Source organism: Cebidichthys violaceus, unplaced genomic scaffold (genome assembly GCF_023349555.1).
Source record: "Cebidichthys violaceus isolate CVI_PGR_0920_01 unplaced genomic scaffold, fCebVio1.0.p SCAF_5, whole genome shotgun sequence".
Classification (NCBI taxonomy): domain Eukaryota; kingdom Metazoa; phylum Chordata; class Actinopteri; order Perciformes; family Stichaeidae; genus Cebidichthys; species Cebidichthys violaceus.
Genome location: NW_027176705.1, coordinates 17,502,605 through 17,528,073, shown reverse-complemented (window position 1 = coordinate 17,528,073; position 25,469 = coordinate 17,502,605). Strand labels below are relative to the sequence as shown.

General features: G+C 44.5%; 1 protein-coding gene across 1 annotated transcript in view; it reads right to left on the bottom strand.

The window, feature by feature from the left end:
- LOC137887704 (A-kinase anchor protein 13-like) overlaps positions 1 to 11,201 on the bottom strand; it is an 88,454-nt gene extending 77,253 nt beyond the window's left edge. Inside the window, exons 1-2 of the mRNA XM_068730880.1 lie at positions 11,162 to 11,201; positions 2,202 to 2,245 (exon numbers count right to left, since the gene is read on the bottom strand). Coding sequence (XP_068586981.1) covers positions 2,202 to 2,234 — 33 coding nt within the window. The 5' untranslated portion in view covers positions 2,235 to 2,245; positions 11,162 to 11,201. The remainder of the gene's footprint in view (positions 1 to 2,201; positions 2,246 to 11,161) is intronic.
- Between the last annotated feature and the right edge of the window lie 14,268 nt (positions 11,202 to 25,469).

Sequence of the window (25,469 nt, the reverse complement as noted above, 5' to 3'; positions counted from 1 at the left end):
GTTACATTTTGGATCAGGTTAGGAGCAAATTTGATTTTAAAAAAAAGCATTCAGGGCATTATTACATTATTGGGTGCTACACGGAAAACATAAATTGCCTGAGGCCTTGGTTTATTACTGGAAATAAAACAAGTAGCTTGTTCTGTCCAACTGAACAGGAACTCAGGCATCCTGGGGCTTTATTCACACTTTAGGGTAAGAGGGATCATGAGATTGACCGCTTGTTGGGGGCAGCAGGTATTCATATTTCAGTTCATAAGTTGACCCTCACCTACAGTAACAAGACGGGGAAAGTCAATCTGCTGAGACATGCTTGCATCACAGAATCAGGAGAGTGCGGACAAACCATAGGTGGTGAATCAAAAATGTTTAGAAACAAAACAAAAAGAACTTTTGCATGACTTTTCACTTCCTTGTCAGACATGCCAAAGAGCCGGGTTCCTGGACAAAAGAAACTTCAGAGTACAGCATGTTCTTTTACACTCACAGGTCTGCATAATCAGAACATTTAAATTCTCAATTAACAAGAACATCCAGCAATCAGGAGGTCACGCGTCGCCTTTGGCGCCGAGCTCTTTGCTGTAATTACCTGCTCACCTATTGATTTGGACAAAAGGCACATGTCCAGGTAAAGTAGGCCTCAATTTGTCCTTTTCAGAGTAAAGTATTCAAGAGGACAAGTACCTATTCTTAGATCCAAAGCGTGACGATTTCTATTTAATCTGAAAATCTGAGCCGCCAGCTGGCGTAGCTTTGACAATTTAGTTGTAGTTGTTCCTTTCAGTTTGGTGGGTATGAAAATCACATGAATGCGTGGTGCAACACAGACACTTTGAGAGTTGGACAAATAGAGAACTGGAACCACCAAAAAGAAAAAAGTGCTTTGGATAAAAAGATCAGCAGTCTAGTTTTCAGTCCCTTCCTAATACATTATCTTCTTCTATTTTTGTAATGTCAACAGTCCACCAACTGGTTCCCACTTCATTCAACTGATACCATGTCAAAGATGATGACACATCCCACTACAGAGGACAACAGGCCGAGCGCAAACTGTTAGAAACGTTTGCCGGTCGGCAAACGTTAAATAGTTGATTCTGATGCCGTGTTCTCCGTTATCTGGCCCTTGTTTTCAGTTATTCCCGTTAATTAGACCTGTTCTCGGGTTGGCGGAGCTAATCCTGAAATTACACGAGGTCATCTGCCTCCATAATAAAGCACTAATAAGATAAAGGCGTAACTCGCCCCAACAGGTGCAATAAAGGAACCTTGAGGAGCTACACCTACAGCACACGGTCCTGAGAAGAGGTCTGGTGGAGCTGTGTGGAAACAGCTGTGTGAGCGGACTGAAGTCAGTTCTAGTGGGAACGGTAGAGATGAACCGATCTATCGGCTGTCAATGGAAACCAGGTCAGTCTCATGTTCATTTTATCGTCGTCATATACATATATACAAAATGTAACTTCTGCATTTAACCCATCCCTAGCTGACTGGGAGCAGTGGGCTGCTGAGAAGCGCCCGGGGAGCAGTTGTTTAGGGGCTCGGTGTCTTGCTCAGGGACACTCTGGGATAGGACATGTAGCAGCCAAGGATCGAACCGCCGGACGACCCTCTCTACCCGTTGAGCCACGGCCGCCCGTCTTCGGTGCGGAAGTTCTTCAGCGTGAGTGAAGAGGACATAAACCTCGCAAAGTTCAAAATAAACATGGAGGAAAAGCCTTAAAACATTTAGAACAACTAACTTATTCCCTTTTCCTATTAAGATTCATTCCCATGCATGCTGCTCAGAGTAATCGCAGGGATCTACTCGTCTGCACGGAGCTAAACAGCTAACGTTAACGGAGGCTGCACCGACCTGATCACGATGCGTTCAAGCTCCACTCAGTAAAACGTCCTAACACTAGCTAGTAGCAGCTCATGAAATAGAATTAAAACTATTAATCACGAGAATTTTTTGCTTTTATATCAAAGCAAATATTTAAAAACAAAATATGTATTTATTTCCTTAACATTTGAATTGTGTGTTTTTATGCGAACAACCACTTTAGATGACAATAACAGAGTAAAAGGATAACATTTGGAATTTCAGAATTTTCTCGACACTGACTTCAGGACGGTTGAAATTAATGAAAAGTGAATCTGGAGCCTTGATGTCAATTCTAGCAGTTGAAATGGGTGCATCCCTAATGAACAGAGATACTTACATAGAGTGGAGCTTGCTGTGGATTGAGTTTCATGTCCCTGGACACTGTGAAGACAAGAACAAATCACAGGTTACAGTTTATACTGTACACACAAACAAGGCGACGTGTTGGGGAATTGCAACAAGCTGTCGTCAACGTCAACATATAAAAAGTTAATAAAGCCGAAGAGTGTAGCAGCAGACATGGAGCGACATTCATTTGGTTTCTGGCTTCCTAACAAGCGTTAGGTCCAATGCTCTCTCTCCTTCTAGCTCCGCCAAATGTGAAATATGTGAGCCAGTATTGTGCTTAGCTGGAATAAAAACCCTGCAAACAAATTGCCTTTGATAACACACAACACTTGACCTCAGCGGTCTTTTTTTTTAAGGGGGGGGGGGTTCATGTATATCAGCTTTAGCGGCGTCAGAACTTTGTTGCCGACAAGGTGGCGGTTAAGCTCGACCCTGGCAGTCCTCCCAACACTCAGTGGGAAGTTAATAGTGCATGAGTACTGAAAGGACACACACTGAATCACACGTGGGAACAAACACACACACACACACACACACACACACACACACACATCATCCAACCAAAACTGCCAGGTCTCTATTTGTGCTTGTTTATTCAAAGACTGCGACATTGGTGACAAACTGTTTGTGCGCTCCTGCCTCCTCCCATCACCCTTAAGTTCTTCCGCAAGCACACACCATTTTAATTTAAAAGGAGGTTTCGGGGACAAAAACACACGACTTTGCCTCCTCTACATGGGTTCATGCCGGGGAAGATCAGTGAGCAGGATTTACCAGCTCACGTTCACGTTTGATTCCCTACTTCCAGTCTGGGATGCAGGCCTCAAAGCCGTTTTCTGGGCACAAGGTCAGAAGCAGTGGGTGTGTAATTACACCCCAAAAAAACAACATATTACAGCTATTGACTTGAGAACAAATGGTTTGGAAACCTCTCTTGAAGAGACATCGGCCTGCTTGCATTCATCAGCGGGTCGAGGGACCGGTTCGGCTTTTCGAGAGAACCGCGCTCTCCTCAGTTATTCGGAGAGACAATTCTCTTTTGTCCGCCGTTTCTTGGCAGTAAATCGAGTCCTTGCTGCCGGCCTCAGTGGTCAGCGGCAGTGCATTAATCACATGAACCCCGCGGCGGGGGGGGGCGCTGACAAAAGGCCAGGACCTAATGAGTTCAGCAGGAGAAAAATAAAAACCCCAGAAAGAGTCAGATTCGACCAAGCGCTGAGGAGCGGCGAGGCCAAATCACTTTTCCCCGTCACCCAATCCAAAAGGTTTTTACTTCCTTTCTGCTAAATAAACAAGCTCACGCTGGAATTAGGCGCATCAGGTAAGGGGATAATCAGCGGCTCTAATAATACTCTGGAGTCTAATCCTCTTGCCTTAAGTGCAGTGGGCCAGGGAATAGCTTATTCACCACATGCATGACTTCGACTGATAAGACGCTCGCATTATGTCCCCAACCGGCTCTTTTATATTTGCATATTTTTGGACTTCTGTCGGCGCTCTCTTTTTTTGAACCACTCCACAGATCTTACACGAGGGTGCTTCCACGGTTGGCAGACATTTTCATTTTACGTGACATCTTGTTGACCGTCGGGTGGCCAAACCTCTTATTGCACAGTAAGGAACATACTCGCGAGGAAGTAGGTGTGTTGCGTCACACGGCTGAGGACAGAGTCGATCACTTCTATTGATCCGGGGGAAGGTTTTCCCCCGTGACCTCGTTCAGCTCCGTCTGCCACCGCAACGTTGTCGTTTTGTTTACCTATCTATTAGAAATGATTGCATTTACAGTTTCAGCTTCATCTATCACACAATAAAAAAAAGATCCACACGAAGGAAGCTGACTCGCTGAGCTGCGTCATCACAGGGTGTACATTACCGCATACATCCGAAACTTCCCCTTTGGTGTAGCTGTCAAGCTACGCTAGTTAGCCGGCTGCAGTGGCTGTGGCTCTGTGTAAACAAGCTAACGTATGGTTGGAAGGGTCCCGTTGTGTTTTTAGAGGTGTCTCTGTTAAGAGTTAAGTTCTGGGGGGAATTAGTGGACAATTCACTACATACTTTATCTAAACACAAAACTATTTGTGAATACATTACATTTTCTCACCACAAGGAGGCAGAGAGACTCACAGAAACGCAGCCCGTACCAAGCTAATGTGGCTAATAAGCTAGTTAAGGCTAATGTGTTAGCAGTTGTGAGGAGTTTCTGGCCAACCTGACAAACGTTTTTCCAATATTTAGTTAACTTTAAGTATTTATTATTTGTATCTCTACAAGTTTTTTTAAGTTATATGTTTTTGACTCGTTTCCCTGTTTTGTGCTACACAGCTAGCGTGCTTTTGGCTCTTCTGACCCAACTTTCAAACAATGAATCAAAGAAAGGCTACAAGCTGCATATAGGGTCATTCTTGAGACTCCTTCACAAGATGAGGAGTCACTTGATACAATGATAACATCAAAAATATGATATCCGTTCACCAGGCTGCCTTGAATCACTTGTCTATGGTTGACCCCACCGTGGTACAGTTTGGTTGGTGTAATCTGGTTAAACGGTTCCTCTTTGGGCAGCAGCAGTCATTCAGAAAGGACACGGCGGGGGGTTTCTAAAATAGAAGTCATTTCTGAATGCAACTCCTGGAAAGTACAGAAATGACTTGATTTCTGTGTCACAAAAAACGCTGCAGTATCTTCTGAGAGGGACACACGTTCCAGGCAATTTACTACAACAAGGTATTTTGGTGCTGCATGTGGATGATACCTGGACTTACAGGTGAAGTTACAGTAAACACGTCAGGTAATGCACGGTGCAATGGTAAACTTAGAGAAGACATTGGAAACCAACCTTTCTACCCGTTTTTAAAACCACAAATTCCTACAAATACAGTCTATCACAAACCAGTTTAATTAAACTAAACAGGCATTTTTATTATCCTCGGACAATAATTGACTCAAAGTCTTATCTGCAATCTGTTTTATTCAAACGAGATGGGTAAGTAAAAACCTGCGCGTCGGCCATGTAATACAGCAAAAAGAACACGCATCTGAACCAAACCTCTGTTTTTCCTTCTCTGGTAACAGAAGAACCTTGAGAAATGACATCCCTCTAAGCTCACCCTACGGCCACCCGACACCTGCTTATAGAGATTACACAACCCATTAACTCCACCTAAAACACTGGGGGCCGCCAGCCTTCGGCTCAGCTCCTTAACAGTCTCCATTATGGCCCAAACTGCTTTTGAGCCGCCGTTAAAACCGAATCCTCTTCTTTTACGGCAGGAAGGCCACGAGAGAGGCAGCCGCGTTCAAGTGCGCGGCCGTCACAAATGAACCAATAAATCAAGAGACAAAAAGCCCCTCGGTGCCGGGGTAGGAGCGCCGACGCTCCGAGGCAGGCTCGTGAATGGGCCTCGTTACGGCTTCCACGGGTGCCCCGGCTATCGAAATAAGCTGTAATGGCCATGTGACTGGAGCGTGAACGAGGGGGGATGAACAGGATTAGCTTCACAACTCATTAATCTGGACTACGCCCCTCCCCAATCGACAGCTGACGATTCCCCCGACACAATGCACATGCACGCTGGGGCAGACCATCGCCGCGGCGTATGAGCGCTCTTCATCAGGGACAAGGGGGTCTCTCTCCTCGTTCTCTGTGGGACGACACCGGCTTTCCATCGTGCACGATTCAATAACCCTCCCCGGATGGAAGGTGCATCCGATGTTAATGTCACAGTCAAGTAAACGCCGCTTTGGGTCCAATATAAAAAGGAAACCAGTCATTGGGATGAGGTGCCTTTTTATGACGGGCCTGATTGTATTCTGGCAAAACTTAAAAGGCGCCCTGTGGAGTTTTCTTGTACACAACCTAAAGTTTTGTTTCCATTCAGCGAAGCTCACCAAAATCCTTGGAGGTCTAAAAATGAATTGCCTTCTTTTATAAAACATTTGTATTTTAAATACAGCATTGTTTTCATTCATAACTAGCTTGCAGTCCTCTTCTTTCCTGTCTTTGCTGGCACATTGCTGCATATCCTTGCGTGTTACCGCCAAATGTATTTCGGTGGTAAAATGTCAAACCATTGGTGGACATGTGTATTGCATCGCACACAAAACAAACTACGGTGGGTCAAAACGTCCCCGGGGAACCTTTAGGATGGTGATTTTCAGCTTTAAAAATTGTAACTACATCAAAGTTTCCATTGTTCGAGTGAACTAAAGCTTTATAAAAAACACAAACACACATTGATACACTCATGCAAAAGAAATCCAAATTCATGGCAATAATCAGGTGTTTTTTTGCTGCCCTTCTCTCTGGCGTCATGCTGTAAAGGCATGTCATCTTCTTGAACTTTTTCTAAATCCTCCAGATCAAAGAGAATCTCCTGGAGACGACATTAGAACAAGCGAGCGGTGCATTGAGGGGAAGAAGGGTAAACAGTGGGTGGGTCAGAGGTGGCTGGAGGCCCGTGACGCCGTCAACATAATCTTTTCCTCGTCAGCGCCGCTCCCTCAGAGGCGTCCTCTGTGAACCCCCCCCGGTCCCCTCGTCCAAAGGCCACATCTCTTTGATCCGCTAAAACAAACGCACGTGCTAAGGTGCGGGTCGGGCTTCTTCCGTTGCCATGGAGACCATTGGGTGTTTTCAAAACCAAAACACTTCAGGAAATAAAAGCCACGTGGTTCCATGCGTGATTTAAAAAGGTGCTAACCTAACTCCACCCTGCAGCCACGTCTACGTGCCGACTGGCAGCATAGCGTCGCCCTTTAAGTCATTATAGGGTCATCAGCGCACCTGTGGCGGACTAATCTAATCAACAAAATGCAATCAACATTGGGAAATATAGTTCGTAAAGGCTACGTCCAACAATGCGTCTCATTGCACTTGTTGCACTTGCCTTTAAAATGAAATCAATAATAATGCTTTTCCTCAACAACTGGACTGGTATTGAGCCATGCATATGATGGGAATTTACAAAAACGGGTTGAATCCATTATGTATGGATAGCTGTAGGGTATGCATATATATATATATATATATATATTTAAAATCAGTGAATAAATGCCAAAACTCCTCAAGACCCGAGCCAGGTTCTTATGCCTGGCTTGTCAGCTGATTAAATGGAAGAGGGTTAGCCCCGAAGTTACCTTTTGTGACATTTAAGGTGGACCGGCTTTTTAACTGATAGCATTAATCTGGCAAAGTTCTTTTTGTTGATTAACGGTTCAACATTAATATCCCTAATTGCCGCCTCTATTCTCAAGCAAACAAAGACAACCTGGCCTGGATACCGTCTCCTTTCTGCCTGTTTTGGTCTATTTTTCCACAGATACACGCATAAGACAAACATCCCCTACAAGGCATCTTTGTCTTGACATAAAATCCACATGGAATTGTTTTTCCAATTGTGAGCAACAACACTGGGCGGGTTGGACAAGCGCTGCCAGGTTTAGGGGTAGGGTTAGATGTAAGGTACAGTAAGGAGCTTTGGCTATAAAAGCCTCCACCAAATGGCAGATGAAGAGTGCCAGGGAGAGCTTCCGCGCTGATTTAAGCCCGGGGAGAGTTCATTCCTAACGCCTCTTAACTTCCCTTTATTCTCGTATTATCCATGTTGAACACTTTGTATTCGATCTAGAAGTGCTGGAGCAAATCCTATTTAAAAACGTGTTTTGCTGAAAGACTGACTCAAACTAGACTGGCCTGTTTTCCTTCCTGTCCGAATAAAAGTCCAATCGTAAACATGAGCCACGTCTGACTCGCGACACCAAGACTTCTCTTGACGACCATGTCACTCAAATTAATGAGGAATTACCTGGTACATTTTTTAGTAAAAGTAAATAGTTTGGAATCGAAGCCTTTCAAACGTGGCACACTGAGGGGGGGGGGGGGGGGGTTACGGCTCTGCGTGGCTCAGTTGGGTTTGATGTTTAACTCGGACGTTTGTTTAACCTCTCATGCCTTCTCCCGGGGTTAACCACTAGGTACTGGCCTACCACTGCGACCAAAGTGCGTCCGCCTCCGTGTTGAACCCCCTGTGCGTGTTTCTTTCTTTCTTTTCTTTTTGCAGTTCACCATCAGCCCCTGCTCTTCTGGGGGCACGGCCTACGTCACCTCCTCAACAAGCACGCCGCGGTAACTGGGACGCACGATGTTGACTGCCATTTAGATAGTCACGGCTGTTTGATTTTAATCAAACCTCGCCATTGTCCCCGCGGACAGATATGAGGCCGTCGTGGTGACGTGACCTCGCCCCGCCGCACAAAAGCTGCCTCTGTGCGCCGGACTGCACACAAGCGCTGGACGACAACACGAGGCCGGGGGATGAAAGGTCTCCTCAGTGTTTGGTGACAGTTATTACCCTCTCCACTGAAACCAAATACCTGTGGGCCCAGATAGCATTATCTTATTGTGAGGCGCACCAGGGGCCGGCCTGTAATCACGGCCCGGGCCTTGATGGGCCCTCCTCCCCAGGTTGGATGCCCCCCCTCGGTTTCCACAGTCCTCAGGCGCACTGTAGACATCTTTTAAACGGTATAGTTGGACATTTTGGGAAATTTGCCTGTTCACTTTTTTTTGGATACCTTTGTCACATCTGAACGGTATGTTTGAAGCTACCAGCCGGCTAGCTTAGCTTAGCATAAAGACTGGAAATAGATAGCCTGGCTCTGTCCAGAGCACCTCTGAAGCTCACTTAAATGTTGAAAGTGTAAAAATGACAATTTGTAGTTTTATGGAGGATTATATGCCAAACTATTTCCTGGCCAGGACCAGTTGCCAAGCAACCTGAGAGTCCAGGAAGTTAGTTGTCCCAGCCAAGACCAACTGTTACATTACCAACCACACAACAGGGAAATGTTGTTTATACACTTTAGGGTTTTGCAAAGACGTAAGCAAACGAGATATAAAGCGTTAGGAAGGCTAGCTGTTTCCCTTATCTTTCAGTCTTTACGCTAAGCTAGCTAGCTGGCTGTTGGCGGTGGCTTCATACTTAGCGTACAAACACGCGAGTAATATCAATCTTCTTGTCAAACTCCTGGCAAGAAAGCAAATAAACCAATTGTCCAAAATGTCCAACTTTTTTTTCTTTAAGCAAATAACAGTTGCTGCTATATTTTCGGCGAGGTGACGCATTTGGAAGGAACAGGCTCGGGCTAACGTTTAGAGGGACGTCTGAAGGGTGTTGTGGCTTTCTGATGAAATGTTTACGCTGGTAAATTAGAAAGGACCTGAAACCTGCAGAAGGACAAAAATGCTGTTCACCTTTGCACGTTCGGTAAATGTTCAACACATTACGCAATCAACAGGGCAATTTCTGTCACTTGAATTCAGCTGCACTTGGCAATCCCAATTTCTCACAGGATCCTGACGGCCGACAGCTGGGTGAGCGATGTGGATTTCAACGTATTTACAGGAGCAGACACTGGCGCAAAAATCAAAATGATCAATATGACATTTCACCGGCAACCTACTGAGCTTACTCATTTCAACCGCGGCGCGTGGACAGACCAACTGATGTTGAAAAGACGACAAAATGGGGGCAAAGAAAACACACGGAAAGAGAAAGTGGGTGTTAGTCTCGTTGGAGAGGTAAGAGGTTTAGTCTGGAGAATCCCGAGCAAAGCAAACCTCAGTCTCACAGCAGGCCCGATCAGATTAACATCACCCCCACTGCAGTAATGGCTGCTCCATCATTTCAATCAACAAACCAGCCGACAAAGTATGTACGACCCCTGAGCTTTGCCTCATAATGGCCTTTCGGTCAGTGCCGTTTTCTCACTGAAAGAAGGTCCTGGGCTTGATTCTCAGCTCCAAGTTTGGTCAATCACAAACTCTAAATTGCACACAAATATGTGTGCGAGTGTGTGTGTTTACCCCTGGAATACACTGGTGACCTTTCCGGGGGCTTTCCGACATGCTACACTCCAACCAGATGATACAATTCAACCCACTCTCCGGTTCTTTAGAAAACAGCCAGAGACGTGTGAAACTGAAACCGCCGCAGTGGTTTTGGGAACTGGATTGTGCAGCGAGTCGCTCACTTCCCCCCCGCTGGTTCCCTGTCGACGTAACAGGCGGCATCTCAGCCCACAGGAACGCTTTCTCAAACAGGAGACTAATAAAAAGGATGGACTTCTAACTTCTTACCAATTGTTCTAGAACATCAACTTAAGTATTGTATTAAACCGCAAAAACGTTGAATTGAAGATCCTGTCTTATGACTTAAGCCCTACTGACACGTGCTTCATGTATTCTTTTAAAGGGGCACTCCACTGATTCTACACGTGGGGATTGGTTTACTCCTCATTTTACATTTTTGACAAAATTTGACAATATTTAAATGGCCAACATTCAGTTTCTAAATTCAGGTCCATTTATTTTACACAAAGCAAATCTTTTATATGCGACCAATCACAGCCTTTGAATGCACCATGTGACCAGAAATTAAGTTACGGTGGAGAAGCAAACAAAGCAAAAAAAACACAGGCTCTCATTTGATCATCAGAACGAGGCTCACATCTTTTGTGTTAAACTGAACGAAAACACAACATTTTTGATATTGAAAGTATTTCAACTTTATATGAGTGAAGCCTCCATATTCCATCCTTACATAAATAGATCAGGTATTTTATAATAACATTATAACGTTTTATATTATAAAGTAGTGCTGAATTCATAGTTTTAGCAAATGAGAAAATGTGTGCGCAGAAATAAAACATGTAGTTTCCCATGAGCCCAATCACAACTGAATGTGACGGCGGTGTCGTTATCAAAACCATGAAGCGTCATCACAAGGCAGACGGTTCTAGGCCCTGTGGGTGAATCACAGTCAAACTTTGCCCTGAGGAATATATCTATCTATCGCTGTGTCACTTCCTCTATTCTAATGCTTTTGTTTAAATGACCACATACAGACTACAACACTCCGCCTGCTGAACTGTTCTTCAAACTCTCACCTCCGACTACAGAGTGACCTTTTCTTTTCTTTTCTTTGAGTGTCACACGAAGGCGTCAACGTGATCCTTACCCTCGGCCCGTGTGATGATGACGACGGCTGCGAGCTGACCTCTTCAGGTGCACATTAAAGTCATTGGAAGTCCACTGAGGAGAGCAGGTGTGTTTATACTAGGCAGGCATCCCTGAGTAGCGAACATGCGAGCTCTCGCCGGACTGATTACACTGAGCTAAATATGGCTTTGTGCTAACACAGACAGTAGGCAGATCAAAGCGCTGATGTCAGACGGGAGAGGCGGAGCCTGCGGGCCACAGGTCAGGTGCAACCTGGCACTGGTGGGACTACAGCTATCCCGCCTCTGCTTTCTGCACAGTCAAGTGTTGCGGTTCTCTCCCCTCTCTTTATCAATCAATGAGACCAAATGATCAGCTGTGATGAGAGCCAGGAGAACACAGAGAGGAGCTCTCATTTATTAACCATTTATTTATAGGAAACTCTGAGATATGTTGAACATTGTTGTTTTCTGAAATGGCGCCAGAGCACCGTTTACTGTTTTCTGATGTTTTACAGACTATTAATCCATGAATTAATGGAGAAAATGATATTCAGATTCATTGATTTCCATAAATAATCATTAGTTGCATAGTTTCATGTTGCAACTGGTCGAGCTAATTTTAACAGCTTTTTTTCACATCGGATCACATCGGATCATATTCTATAAAATGATTATACGTGTCGCAAGTACGATCTCAATCTGCAACGTAACTAATAACGATAGCTGCTGCGTGAATCTGGCAGAGTGGAAACATATCTCAGAAATCTAGCGTAGTAGTAGTAGTAGTAGTAGTAGTAAAGTATATAGAAGTATAAAGTAGTATGAAATGAAAACACTCAAGTTAAGTACAAGTGCCTCACAAGAGTACCTGTTAATGTACCTGAATACTTTCACACCACTACAGCTGACTCCTTTTCTATCGGGTTGTCTTCCTGTCATCTCTTCACTCATCCATGAGTTAAAGGCATTAAATGCTCTTAAAAAGAATGATTTTAAAGATGTGCTTTAACCCGGGCAGAACGTCTCTCAGCAGCAGAGACTCTCTGTGATTGTCGTAAGTCTTCCAACAAGGATCGAGCTTCAGCCCACAACAGATTCCATTCACAGGTAGGAATCATCTCCACGCTTAATCTGACTGCAGTGTGTACACAGAAGACGTTCTTCCGGATAGCTTTGAACCAAACAGTGAATACACCAGCTGGTTTAGACTCCATCCATCCTGACGATCTGGGTTTCTTTCTATTTGCATCAGTGCATGTCCAAGTCTTCCTTTTGTGTTTGCTTCCTGGTGGATCGGCACTTCTAGCGTCCACACACTGTCATTAATGCAAGTCTGACCACTTCTTATCAGACCTAAGTGAGATGACACTTTAAGCATCTATGCAAGACTCAATCTGATCAACCGGAATGCAGATGTAAACAATAATGTGTAATGGTGACTGTACAGCACAGTGGCGCCATGATGCACTGCCGTACGATGGGTAACAGGACAGTCTCTCACACCTGCTGCACATTTTCATACGAGAGACACGCTTTATTTTAAGACAAACTTCTGGCCGGCAAAGATGACAAATGCTTCTTGTTCTTAGAAAGATGCGGAACCACCACAGGCACAGTAACAATTGACAAAAAAGTCTGCCTGATAAGTCCACCCCGGGGGCACAAACTGTGGTCTTGCTGCAGAGGTGGCTGCCGTTCGGCGTGCTGAGAGGATTCCAGCGATCCCGGTCTTAACACACACACACACACACAAAAAAGGCGAGTCAAGACCTCATTGTGGATCTCAGCGGGCGCTCTCCCAGGCATACAAACACCCATCCCACGTCGCCAACTCGTACCTGTAAGACTTCCTCTAATGCTTCCATGCTATAGTAAATACGGTGTAATTACAAGGCTGACACCGTGCATATCCTCCATCATCATTAAATTAGGGGGTTTGTGAGGATGAGAAATTGGCTGGGTTCAGCTTGGAGCCGGCAGAATCCTCCTGGTAATTTACGGCGCTCTCAATGGGAAGGCCAACTCCTCTTCCATGCGTCTGTTGTGCCGGAGCTGAATAGAGCCTAAACGCTCGCTGTAAGCGACACGTCAGAGGCTAAACTCATACGTTTCCCTGTCTTCCGCTGACGGCCTTGTGAGGAAAAGTGCAAACTGTAGCCTCGTCTGCTGCTTCCTGATGCTTGCGATCACTAGAACGTGTCGGTATCTCACTATGGAGTTTACATTCTTCCTTTTGTATTTCTTTGCTTATCAAGGTCGTCATTGCTGTCTCACATTTCCACTGATTAAAATCAACACGGCGGTCCTGATATTCAAGACTATATGGATTGCTTTAACAAGACAGCAGCATTTGCTATAACTTCATATTCGGCATCTCAAAATGAAAACACGTCCCTTCAAATCATTGTACTGTAAAAACCCACATGAGATCAAAATGTTGAGTCTTTTGCTGTCATTTGAACAGCTGAGAAACCTACATGCACTTGATAAATGCCGTAACACACGCCCAGATTATGCAAACGCACATCTTAGAATGGTTGTGAAAGAGCTGAGTGCAATGTGGTAAAAGGAAGGTTCATGAACCAAGGACTCACTGGACACTCCTCCCTCTACAACGCGCTAATGAGCAAGGCACAAAAAAAAGGCCGACAATCTCTCAGTGGAGCCACAAGTACAACACTGCACTGGTAATGCCCAATCAATTCCCAGTGTGTTACTGTAGCGCTGGAGCAAATTCCCTTTAATGCATAAAAGTTACAGAATGAGCAAAGTACTTGAAGTGATGCCGTAAATCGGACACACCTTCTGGGAAGAGCGTTTCCTCGTCTACGAGGACAGAGACCACTTGGCCGACATTCAAAGGGCAGACGCTCCCATTTACAGGCCGGTCTCACCGTGGAAAGCCTTGACTACAGAGGGAGAGATAAAATACGTCAACACTGACTGTAAAGAGCCTCCGCAGTGGCAGCAAGAGGAACAGATGCTCAAAATATCAGAGGGGTCAAAACCGGTGAGGACGAGGGACAACGCCGGAGGAGGGACCGGCAACTGTAATTCATGCTCTCGGGCAGAAAGTTAAGGCACATTCTAGTGAGGTGGGAGGAAATAAAACAGGTTTGATATCCTCACATCCTTCCAGCTGCTCCTCCCCATTTGTTTACAAAACTGAGGATAAGTTAAGACAAAACATAATATCATTATTACAGAATATTAAGACAGCGTAATAGTGAGGAATCACTTGTCAATTTTGAACTATTTTTTAGCAATTTTTGCTGTTTAGGCCTTTTACAGTAAGAACTTGTGTTTCCAACTTGCGCGTCGGTTTTCCACCGGTTATCTTCGCTGGAGCTGGACTGGGATAACACGGTGCAGGTGCATCCAGGAAGTGAAGATGTGCTACAACATGGGGAGACCAGAGAGGCGGCCATGTTTGCTCGCCCGGTCCTTTTGAACGCCTTTAAGTGGGTGAGGTCCAGCGAGTGTAAATGAATCAGTGGGCCACTGGGTTTTCTCTTCTTTGCAGACTCTCCCACTAGCATGAAACATGCAACTGAACTACCTCGAGGAGTAAAATAGTCCCAGATGAGGCGCGTCTGTTTCTGTCGCACTGTCACTTTATGATGAGCTTGTTGTGCGTGATGTAATGTTTATTGCAGATGTGATCATTACAGTGTGGACCGTTAAAGCTGGGCATTTTAATCAGTATCATTTGTCCAGTTATATAAAAAGGGCTTTTATGTCATTCTGGAGCTGCGTCATTTGTTACTGATTAATCAAGTCAAATGTCTCCCGGTTACTTTCCAGTTTGACTTCATCACCACACACGGTGACTCAACGTCACGTGTGACTTTTACAAACATGCACTGTAGAGACATATCAATATTTGGTCTTTAATTCGTTTGCCATGCATTCACACTATTTATTTTCCTTTGGTATTTCATCATGCCAAGTGTTTTTTGTATATACATCTTAAATATCCCTTAAACGTCGTTGGTGCTAACGAGGTTGTAGAAACGTTAACCGACTTCACTTCTAACTGCTGTACTTTAAATATGTCCTACATTGTACTTTCGCCGCGTTTGTGTAACGTTAGTATCATTTCACGTTTCCGTGGGACAGCCCGGGTTCGTCCTCGGTTGCCGCCGAGTTCACAGAAACGTAAGAAGGTCCCCCATTGAACCCCTCCGGGGCTCTGAACGACGATGCCATGGCTACCAAGCAACAAGTTAAAAAAAAAACCAACACACACACACACACACACACACACACACACACACACACACACACACACACAGCAGCCATTAAACCACTTCACCGAAGAAAGATACAAAGTAACGCCGGAGCCACATTCACACCAGTCACACAGTCTGTAAATGTGTCCTCTTACCTCGAGCAGATGAGGCTCAGTGTGAAGAAGAAGAAGAAGAAGAAGAAGAAGAAGAAGAAGAAGAAGAAGAAGAAGAAGAAGAAGAAGAAGAAGAAGAAGCGGCTTTCGGACGCATAATATTCCTCCTGATGGACGGACTCGCAGTGCTTGGAGCTGGGCCCGACTTGTCCCTTTAAACGTGTTGGACACTGGGTTTAGATGGATGAGCGGTGTCCCCGTCCAGAAGCAGGAGGCTCGAGTGCACTTTATTACAGTTGTTAGCGTTTCCCAGGACAACTCGGTGGGAGGAGTCTGCACGAGGGGCCGTTATAAGCCCTATTAGTTTTGGGTTTCTTCGAGGAGTTCAGTTTCAGACTACAGGAAGTACATGTTCAGTCGCGAGGGAGCCCAAACGAGCTGAAGTGATTAAAAAAGAAAGAAATGTACAGACAACGTGAGCTGTGGTGTCATTAGCGTGACTGTTCTTGATTAGTCTCGTGGTCGCCCTTCTGTGGCGTGGGTGAAGCTAGCAAAGTTATGTTACCATCCCGTGTGTGTTTTTCACAATAAAATAAATAACTTCAGAGAAGTTTACATTGGGATGTTTTCACCGTCTTTGTTCTGACTTACTTGTGGACTTTTGACTCATTGTTGTTTTGTTTTTTAGAACTTAAAGGTAGTTTTGGAGCATATCGTATAGTTAGTATGTTTGTTTGCGTGTGTGTGTGTGTGTGTGTGTGTGTGTGTGTGTGTGTGTACGTTGAAAACTGTAAACTCCATATTACACAGGCAGGTCCAGAAAAGCCTAGCTAGCGAACTAGCACTCCGACCACTTGTAGCTAACGGTTGTCATTAAAACTTTGCTTTTATTTTGAAGGCAAGGCTAAAAGCCGCAAAAGAGCTAGCCACCAACTGCTGCAGAGGGGACCGAGTCCTTGCCATGTTTCCAGTAATAAATAAATAAGGAGGACAGCAGCATGACTAAAGTGTTTTTGCTCAATGTATTCACTTTTAGTTGTCGTTTTATTGAATTATGATCACCTTGAAGTGCCTTTTCACACCTTCTCTGGCATCACGTTGATGAAGCTATATTAGCTCTGTACTTTCTCCACCACTGTAACCATTTACTACTCTGAAAGAGCAACTATACATCATGTTCAGTAGATGCTACGGCAATACTATGTAAAGATTAAAATCCATGCCATACAGTATGATACGGTCACTGATAAGGTTTCCTTCTTCCTTCCTTCCTTCCTTCCTTTCTTGGAAGTGGTCAAACTGTAACCAACTGTCATTAAAGTGTGAATCACACATACTTGGTTTGTCCTCTGGTGCAAACATTAGGTGTTTACATGGAGGTTTCTTTGCTGTCTCATGGTGACCCCATACAGTACATCATCTTTTAGGTGGAGGAGAAAGAAAACCCTCTTGTGGTTTGAACATGCCCTCTGCTGGTTCAGAAGGCCTTCTGCAAAGATCTCTGTAAGCAGGGACTCATAGCGTGCAGATCCGGGGATGTGGTTTGCAGTAAAAAAAAAAATTAAAAAGCATTCAACTCCTTTAAGGTGTTTGTGGCAGTTTTAATTGGTGGTGCAAATAATTTTTGTTAAAACAACAAAAACGTGCAGCGTGTGCACTTGACTTTAATGGTTGCCTTACATTCAGAAGTGATTTCCCGCCTCAGATGTGCACAGCTTGTTATTTAAATTCATCACAGGACCTTGTGTGCTTGTTGTACACACACCTCTTTAGAATAATCTTTACTTTTCATCAGGATTCTGATCATAATTGTATACATACAACTTCAGAAATCAATAAAAAGCTCTGTTATTTAGAGCTTGTAAATAACATTGCACATTGAAAGTGAATAACTCGTAAGATGTGATTAAAAATCCTTCCTTTCCAAAGCACAGACTCATCTTTTTTGAGCGAAACAGAAATTGCATTATGTGGCTATGAAATATTTTTTAAAAAGCATTCAGTGGTTTTCTGCTGAGCCTGTATCTAGCATGTGAGCCCACACTTCTGGATGAACTCTCTGCTTGTGATGTCAGAATGACATTAATGTATGCACATATGAGGTTCTTCATGCCGATCATTTTGAAAGAATACAATCTGTTAGGCTTAATTATTGGAACCTAGAGATTGTACAAATATGTAATGTATATTTGTAATACTGATACTTGCCTTCACATCCTGTGGCAGCTCGAGCTACAAAGACGTGCTGTGCAGCGAAACTGCATCTCTTTCTAAAGCTCAACTTTTCTCACCTTCATCAAACACGTGCACGCGGTCAGAAACACAGCACGGCCCGCGCTTTCCACCGCTCCATGTGAAATTGAACAGCAGATAGGTTGTCTCGGAGGCCCAGCAGGCGGCCGGGGGCCTTCCGCCCGTCACAAGCGTATCTGAGCTCTGCGCCCTTTCTCCTCTACCTGCAACCAGCCGAGGGTCAGATAAATGGCAGGTGGTATTGAAAAGAGTCCCCATTCAGCTGCACTTAGACACATTATTGCAGTCTGAGAGGAGGAGGAGGAGGAGGGGAGGGACGTGGGGGGAATGTCGAAGAGAGCACGAGCGAGACGGGGGAAAACAAGCGTGACACAAAGAAGTACATAGCTTCCTTTGTGCGGTGGTGAAAGGGACGTTTTTGTAAGTTGGAGCACTTGGATGGAAGGAATAGTGCTGAAAAAAGAAAAAAAATACCCCAGCCAGAGTAAACACTGAGCTGGAGAGACAAAAAGACACACTAGTTGCAAGAGGAGGGAGAAGGAGCGAGAGGCATATCATTTGGCTGAAGGGCCTTCAGAGCCCTGCCCACACTGTCACAGTGGGAAGCTTCTGACACTCGGCAGCGCTGTCCACATGTCCTATCGGGGGCCTTGAGGATTTCGTTGTTGTTTGTTCTCCAGCTAAAGCAAAATTGCAGCGAGAAAGACTCGGAACCGCTCGAACTTTAGTAATATGTAACGTGTGTCAGCAAACTGCGAGCTGCAGTGTGCAACGTTTCACACCTTAATCTTTGAATTCAAACCAATGCTCACACCAAACGCGTGGACAATAGGGTCCAAAACAAGGTCCATTTAGCGGCTGCACTGAAGCTTTCAAGCTAACCACGCGATCTTCACCAGCAGACGGGGTTTATTTTGTCTTCTCAACCGTGTTGGCTATAAAGTCGAGGTTCAACGTTTGTTTTTTTTGACCTTGGTTGACAAAAATAATAAAGAAAACGAAGAAAAAAAAAAATCTCTCCTCAAGGTCCGTCTAGCAGCTGTTCTGGTGCTTTTGATCAAGTGGCATGATCTTCATCAAATCTCCTGAGGTGAGATTGTTCTGTCAGCAGCTGTTTACGAGAATTCACTCCGAGTCTCACCGGAGTGATAAACTGAGAAACAAGCGCAATTAGCAATCAGCGATGATGAGACGCTCTCGTCTGCATGTTGGATGCCACTGAGCGTTCACTTTGCACGAGGATCAAATCATCCATGAACAGCAGCAGGTGTCCTTTTTTTGAGGCGAGCCAGAAAATATACAACTCATTTCTGCTGCTGCCTCTACCCTGTACTGTTTATAGAGGCAAAACAGAGAGGGTGTTTTGTTTCATTTCATCCATAGCAGCTTGATTTAAAGCCGCAGTAGTTGACTTTTTTTTTTGGGGGGGGGGGGGGGCTCTATTGAGCTAAAGGGAAATTGAAAAGTCGCGTGATAATTCTCTGGGAACGCTATGACTCATTTGATCCATTGCATGTATACAAATAGTGATTAGCTTTAAGTTAACTGAAACCATCTATTTGAGAAATGTATGAAGCTTAAAATCTGTAAATATGTGATTTGTATCAGATAAAAACTCAACACAAGACGCCCTTTTGCTTTTAAAGTGTCTCATCATTGTTATTTTGGCAAAGTGGACACAATATGAAAAGTTCTGACAGCACAAAGACCGAGCAGATGTCTAAAAGGCTTCCTCTGGGTTGAAGCTGTCTGTTTTCTTGGCAACACAGTTCACTCATCTGACACCTACCGTTTGTTTGCGCGGGCCTCTTTCCACACGCTAACCCGAGAGCTTAAACAATTCTCAGGGAATCTCACCGAAACTCTCTCTAACTGTCAGATTCAAATTGACCAGATGTGAGATTTTCCGGCAGCTCCTCACTTTTTTTTTTGTCTCTCCCTCTCAGCTTGTGAGAATGTGTAAGAGCATCAGAACACAGCTCACAATGATCTGGGTGCGGTGCGGTGCGGTGTAATTGCACAGATAGCAGTGTACCGGTCACGCTGCTGTCGTTCAGCTGGTTGGGTCGGGTAATAGGCAACATCGTACAGCCGACGTGTGTGTGCTCCTGTAGCAGGATAACGCTGAGCGCTAAAGTCAAGTGTGATCCTGCTAACAAGCGTTCTTCGATATGGTCTATTCCTCTCTGCCATTGACTTAGATTGAAACAACGTTAAATACATATGAAATGTAATCGTGAACTTGATTGTGTTTGTTGGAGCCGTTGCCAGTTTGCGGCAGTTAACAATGGCATTGAAATAGTAATATTGAATATAAAATGTGCTTTATTGAACTTACGTTTAGATTTTTTCATTGAACTTATTATAGTATAATTATTTTAGGAATAATGCATGACTGCTAATTTTTTAAATGAAGTAGTAGAGCTGGGCGATATAACCAAAATCTTCTCTCCCAACGTCGGTCATTCCATATCTCGATAATGATACGTATCATGAAATAGCATGTTTTCAGGTATATGAATAAATCTATACGATCACACCTAATGGTTCCGTAAACTCTTGTGTGAATTAAATAGTTGGCGAATGAAAAGTACTGAGTATTTAATCAACTTCAAAACTTAAACTTTAGTACAGAATAATCACATTTTCTGAGAAATTTGAGTAAGTCAAGATGATGTAATTGTGTATCCTGATATCTCCATATATGCATTCATCACGCTATAATTCCACTGAAAAACGATACATTATCATATTAAATTATCTCCCAGGCCTACTCCAAAGTATCCCTGTGTTCTAGTACACCCATATGAGAAACACAAAAGGGTATTAATCCGCTGCTAAAAATAGTCCTCAGCAAATTTACAATTTACTCCTGTTTGAGAAACATTTGTTAAAAACAACAGAGAGAAGCTGTTTTAAAAAAAAGAAAGGTCTTCAGTATGGACCAACGAGCTCGTGTGAGTCACAGACAGGTCAGGAAGTTGTAAAGTATGAGGGACGTTTTTCATTTGGGGTTTAATTTACAGGATGTATTGAAAGAAATGCAGGTAGTCATGATTATATAACTGGCTGGAGTGTTGGAATAACGCTGTGAGCGATGATGTGTGCATCAAGGTGAGGTGCAGCTTTAAGCTTTTATCATCTTGTCCACAAGATGTCAGTGTCCGTGGTGCTGTGGGTCAGTAAGTCCAGCTCATCCCATCAGCTGGGATTTAGTGTCTTTGTGGAGTCTTCACACACCACAATACAAATCACTGTCACACAAACTCTCTCTCTCTCTGTGTGTGTGTGTGTGTGTGTGTGTGTGTGTGTGTGTGTGTGCATGGGCGAGTGTGTATTCCACCAGTCATCCTGGATGAAAATGTTCTTCAGACTTAAGAATGGAGTGTTTGATTGATTTTCAATATAGTAAAACTATGATTGAATATTGTTTGTACGTTTTTCTTCATAAGGCCTGTGTTTAGGTCAAAGTGTAGGTGTGTGTGTGTGTGTGTGTGTGTAATGCAGTCCTGGATGCACGCCAGAGACCAGGTTAGGTGGCTTAATTCGAGTCTGGCGCGTCCAACCGAGTGGGACCAGCGCTGCCCTCCCACCCGCCTCCACATCCCGCCTCCATTCACTGAAGCCCAACAGATTAACTCCCTCTTTAATTAGGAGCAAACAGGAGGAGGGAAGGCACAGCCGCTCCACAGAGAAAATGCCAAAAGAAGCACAGTTGGGGAAACTAAACAGAGAGGGGCCTTGCTGTTGCTGACACAATATCTCTATGTAAATACATTACATAGACAATAGTCTAGTGGTATTAAACAGGCTGTATAACCTCATATTTACTCTGCGTGGGAGAAGAGAGGACACAGTCATGAAGTGAACCTTATCCGGATTGTTTTTGACATTATCATTCACATTGGAGAATTTTTATTGTATTTTTTTTCACGATGCATATCAAGCACATCGACGGGGAGGGAAAATGAGCCACATGAAAGCCCCCAGTATGGTTCCAGGACTTGCCCCAGACCTTTTTTTTTTTTTTTTTTTAAACACCCACCATCCACTGCCTTAATTAAGGCCCAGTCAGCGGAGGAAAAATAGCACAAAACTTTGTCGCAGTAATTGCACCAGCAGGGTTTTGTTTTCTGCGTCTCTCCTCTGCCTTGTTATCTCAAAGTGATTGGGCGCCCACGTACAGAGGAAGAGGCACTTAAAAACAGAGCTGAAGCATGAGTAGGTGACACAGAAACCCTGAGGGGCTTCAAAACAACATATCTCAGGGACATGTGACAGAAAAGAACCAGCATTTATCAAGTGCTCATGTAAAACGAGGAGAGAGTAAATCATTTCCCAAATCGGCACAAGCCCTCTCTGTATTCTAACTATAGCTGTGTAGAATAAACTTTGAATGCCTGCTCGTCAACAAGCAGCTAATTGCAAGGAGAGAGGAAACAAGCATCTATATGATCTTGGACTCATCATGGAGTTCACTAGAGGAACATAATAAAGTAGCAGTGGGTTTAAAGTTAGGCCAGTAATAAAAGTGACACAGGGATTGGGTTTTATCACTTCTCCCCAGAATCCTCCCCCGCGGAAGCTATTCATTTCCCGGATGTTCGCATGAGACGCCTCTGCAATCCAGTTTGCTCGCCATCGCAGGGATTGTGTGGGCTAGGCCCCTCCTCTCAAAGCCACCATCAGCCGTAATCCCGACGCGTCCCCCAGAGGACAAAGCTCTGCAGGCGAAATGGCGTGAGGCGTCATGGGGGGAGATTGGCGTGCTGGTAGAACCTTCTCCTCTCAGGCTAACGCTACGTGGGTTTTCACACTTTATCATGAACACCAACAGGATTCAGGGCCTGGGTGTTGGGCCTGTAGATGCTGGATTATTCAGTTGGAGAGATGGCGTTATGGCGAAGCGCGGAGTGTGATTGGTGGACAGTGCATCTGGGTGGATGGGTGGAGAGGAGTAGAGGGCGGGGCTTGGAGGAGGGGTTAAATGGAGACTGAGAGTATGGGGGCTAAATTTAGCCAATGGCTCTGCTGGGGTGGAGCTAATCCTCTTTGCACTCGAATTATCTGGCCTTCGGATTAGAGGGCTTTGCCTCTATGCAAGACATCTACTCTGTATAATGATGTCCCATAGCAGGCCGTACCATTTCCACTGGTGGTGGCGGTGGGGGGGGGGGGGGGGGGGCTGCTGTAATACTGTAATAAATAAAGAACTTGTTTAATGGGGCAAAATAATTCACTATTTGCTATACAGTGTGCTGGTGTGATCACCAGTGGCAATTATGCAATGGAGGAAAAACTGTAATAGAGCCTCTTTTTTTTTTTGTGATACTGCAAATATACAAATATTGCCATACTTTTGTTGTGTTGTGTTACCCCATTCGGCCATAGATAGTGACTTAACAGACATTTATGAGAATGAAAATCTTCAAGATTGCCACTTTAAGACAAAGTAGAAACCCCAATAAGTACAAAAGAATAAGCAACAAACTGTAATTTCAGTATCCAAAGTAAAAGTATGCATCAGCAGAATGGCCCTCGTCAGAGTAACATTGTGCAATGCGTGCAATGCTTAATATGTACTGAATATCTGAGGGGGTTTTTGAGTGTTGAGTGTTCACGACAAAACATTCAATTAGAGGATGGCAGACTGGGCTGAAGGAAACTGAGAAAAGCCGTTTTTCGGTTTAAACTACATTAAGATGTTTTGGCCGAGCGAGACCGCAGACGGTGCAGGTGACGGCCTCCTGAGGCCCGAAGTAACCCATCCTCATATTAAAAAGCTTTTGATATCATATAATATAGAATATGAGACGAGCGTGGCACCGATCCACCGGATCATCCAACGTGTTTAAATGCTGCCGCTACTCCCCACTCCGTATGTGTTCTGTATGTAAAGCACAGAGATGATGTGTGGAGAGCTATGCTCATCCATCCCCTGGCAGTATAGGTGCCACTCAGACACATTCATTATCACATCTGCTCTCATCCACGCCCGATGAAACGAACCGTCCTTCCTGCTTCAAGGGAAGACGGATATTTCAGTGCTTATCCGGAGCTACTTCGGGATGGATGAGCAGCTGCGGAGAGGCGATGTCTCACTCAAGGACACTTTGACGGGACACGCAGCTATTGCAGGGCCGTGCCCTTATGGGAACAGGAGGGCTCATCTCGGCTGGTGTAACTACAGGCCGGGCAGGCCATCCTCCAAATATAAAACCAGTCCACCACTGGGACGACACTACGCCCGGTGTGGCGTTTGAATGGTATCTGAAATGAGCACGCTCTTGGAGATCACTACACAGTGATTGCAGACCGCTGAAGGTCTCCAGGGCTGCTTGTTCTGCCAGACGACGGGGACCCCTGACCCCTCCGAGGAGCGTCTGCAGGGATCAAGAGTATCGCTAAAAACCCTGTGGAGAGTCTATCTGTAGAGCCTGTTGCTCTTTACACTTGCCGGACTGTACCACTGGGTCCTAGAGGTGGGGGTTGGGGGGGGGGGGGTTAGTTCCTGTAGGGATGAGCCCTGGTGAGGGAGGGGTTGGTGGTGGCGGGGGATCGTGAGGCTGGATCCTAATCCCTCAGCCTTGGCTGCAGCTCGGCCTTAGGATAAACCGACATGTAGGCTTTGGACATTTGGAATATGCTACTTGGACGTTTGCACATTTTTATTTATGTTTGTTTTGGTCAGAAGTCATTTTGACATTAAAGGAAATACCCAACTCTGGTAAGACAACAACTTTGTTTTTCTCCCATGCTGCTGTTCAGATGCATTGTGCCATTTAGTTTGACAGTTTAGTGAGGGAGCGAGGAATCCTTTAGGCTGAAACGATACCTGCTGTGCCATCACTTCTTTTTCTAGTCAAAAACATCAAAATGTAGCAGTTATAGTTCAGCCATCAACATGCGTGAAACCGAATCCTTTCATCTAAATAGAAATGTTCCAGGCTCCATGAATAAATTGTTATTTTGCCAATCTCAAGTCACCCTGCTCCTCTTAAAACAAGATGTTTTTGCTGCACATGGTCTCATTGGTCACATTCGTTTGGAGCTGAAGTGTAGAGATGTGTAGGAACCGTCTCTGTCATCAGGGTCTATTCAGCGTAGCATTTACCGGTAGCAAAGGTATTGCCATGCAAATATCAAGTGACATATTTAATAAGGCCCAAAATGGCAACTCCTGCTCCTCAATTGACCTAGTGACATTACGGGACTCAGAGACATGTTGCTAATAAACATAACCTGACAGGTTAGCTTTGACCTCTCGAGGTCACACGGGAGCTGAGATTGAAATAAACTCACCGCTGTGACAGTTGAGTTTTACCAGCGACATACGCAAAGCATGCAGTAGATAGGTAGATCGTAGATGTCTTCTTCTGTTGTTTTTAAAGAAACAGTACGTGTGTGTGTGTGTGTGTGTGTAATATCTCTTAGCCTCAGTGGCATTCAAACCCCTTCACCTCGTTGTTTAGTGGAACCCTGCTGGTGCAAACTGGAAGAAAGGTGTCAGCCATTTTTTTTGTGCCAGGACAAATGGAAATCATGTTATGCATGTTGTTGTTTTTTTATCCTTTCAATAACATAAAAAAATATAGAAAAATGTCCCCTTACGGGATTAATAAAGTAAATATCTATCTATCTATCGATCTATCGATC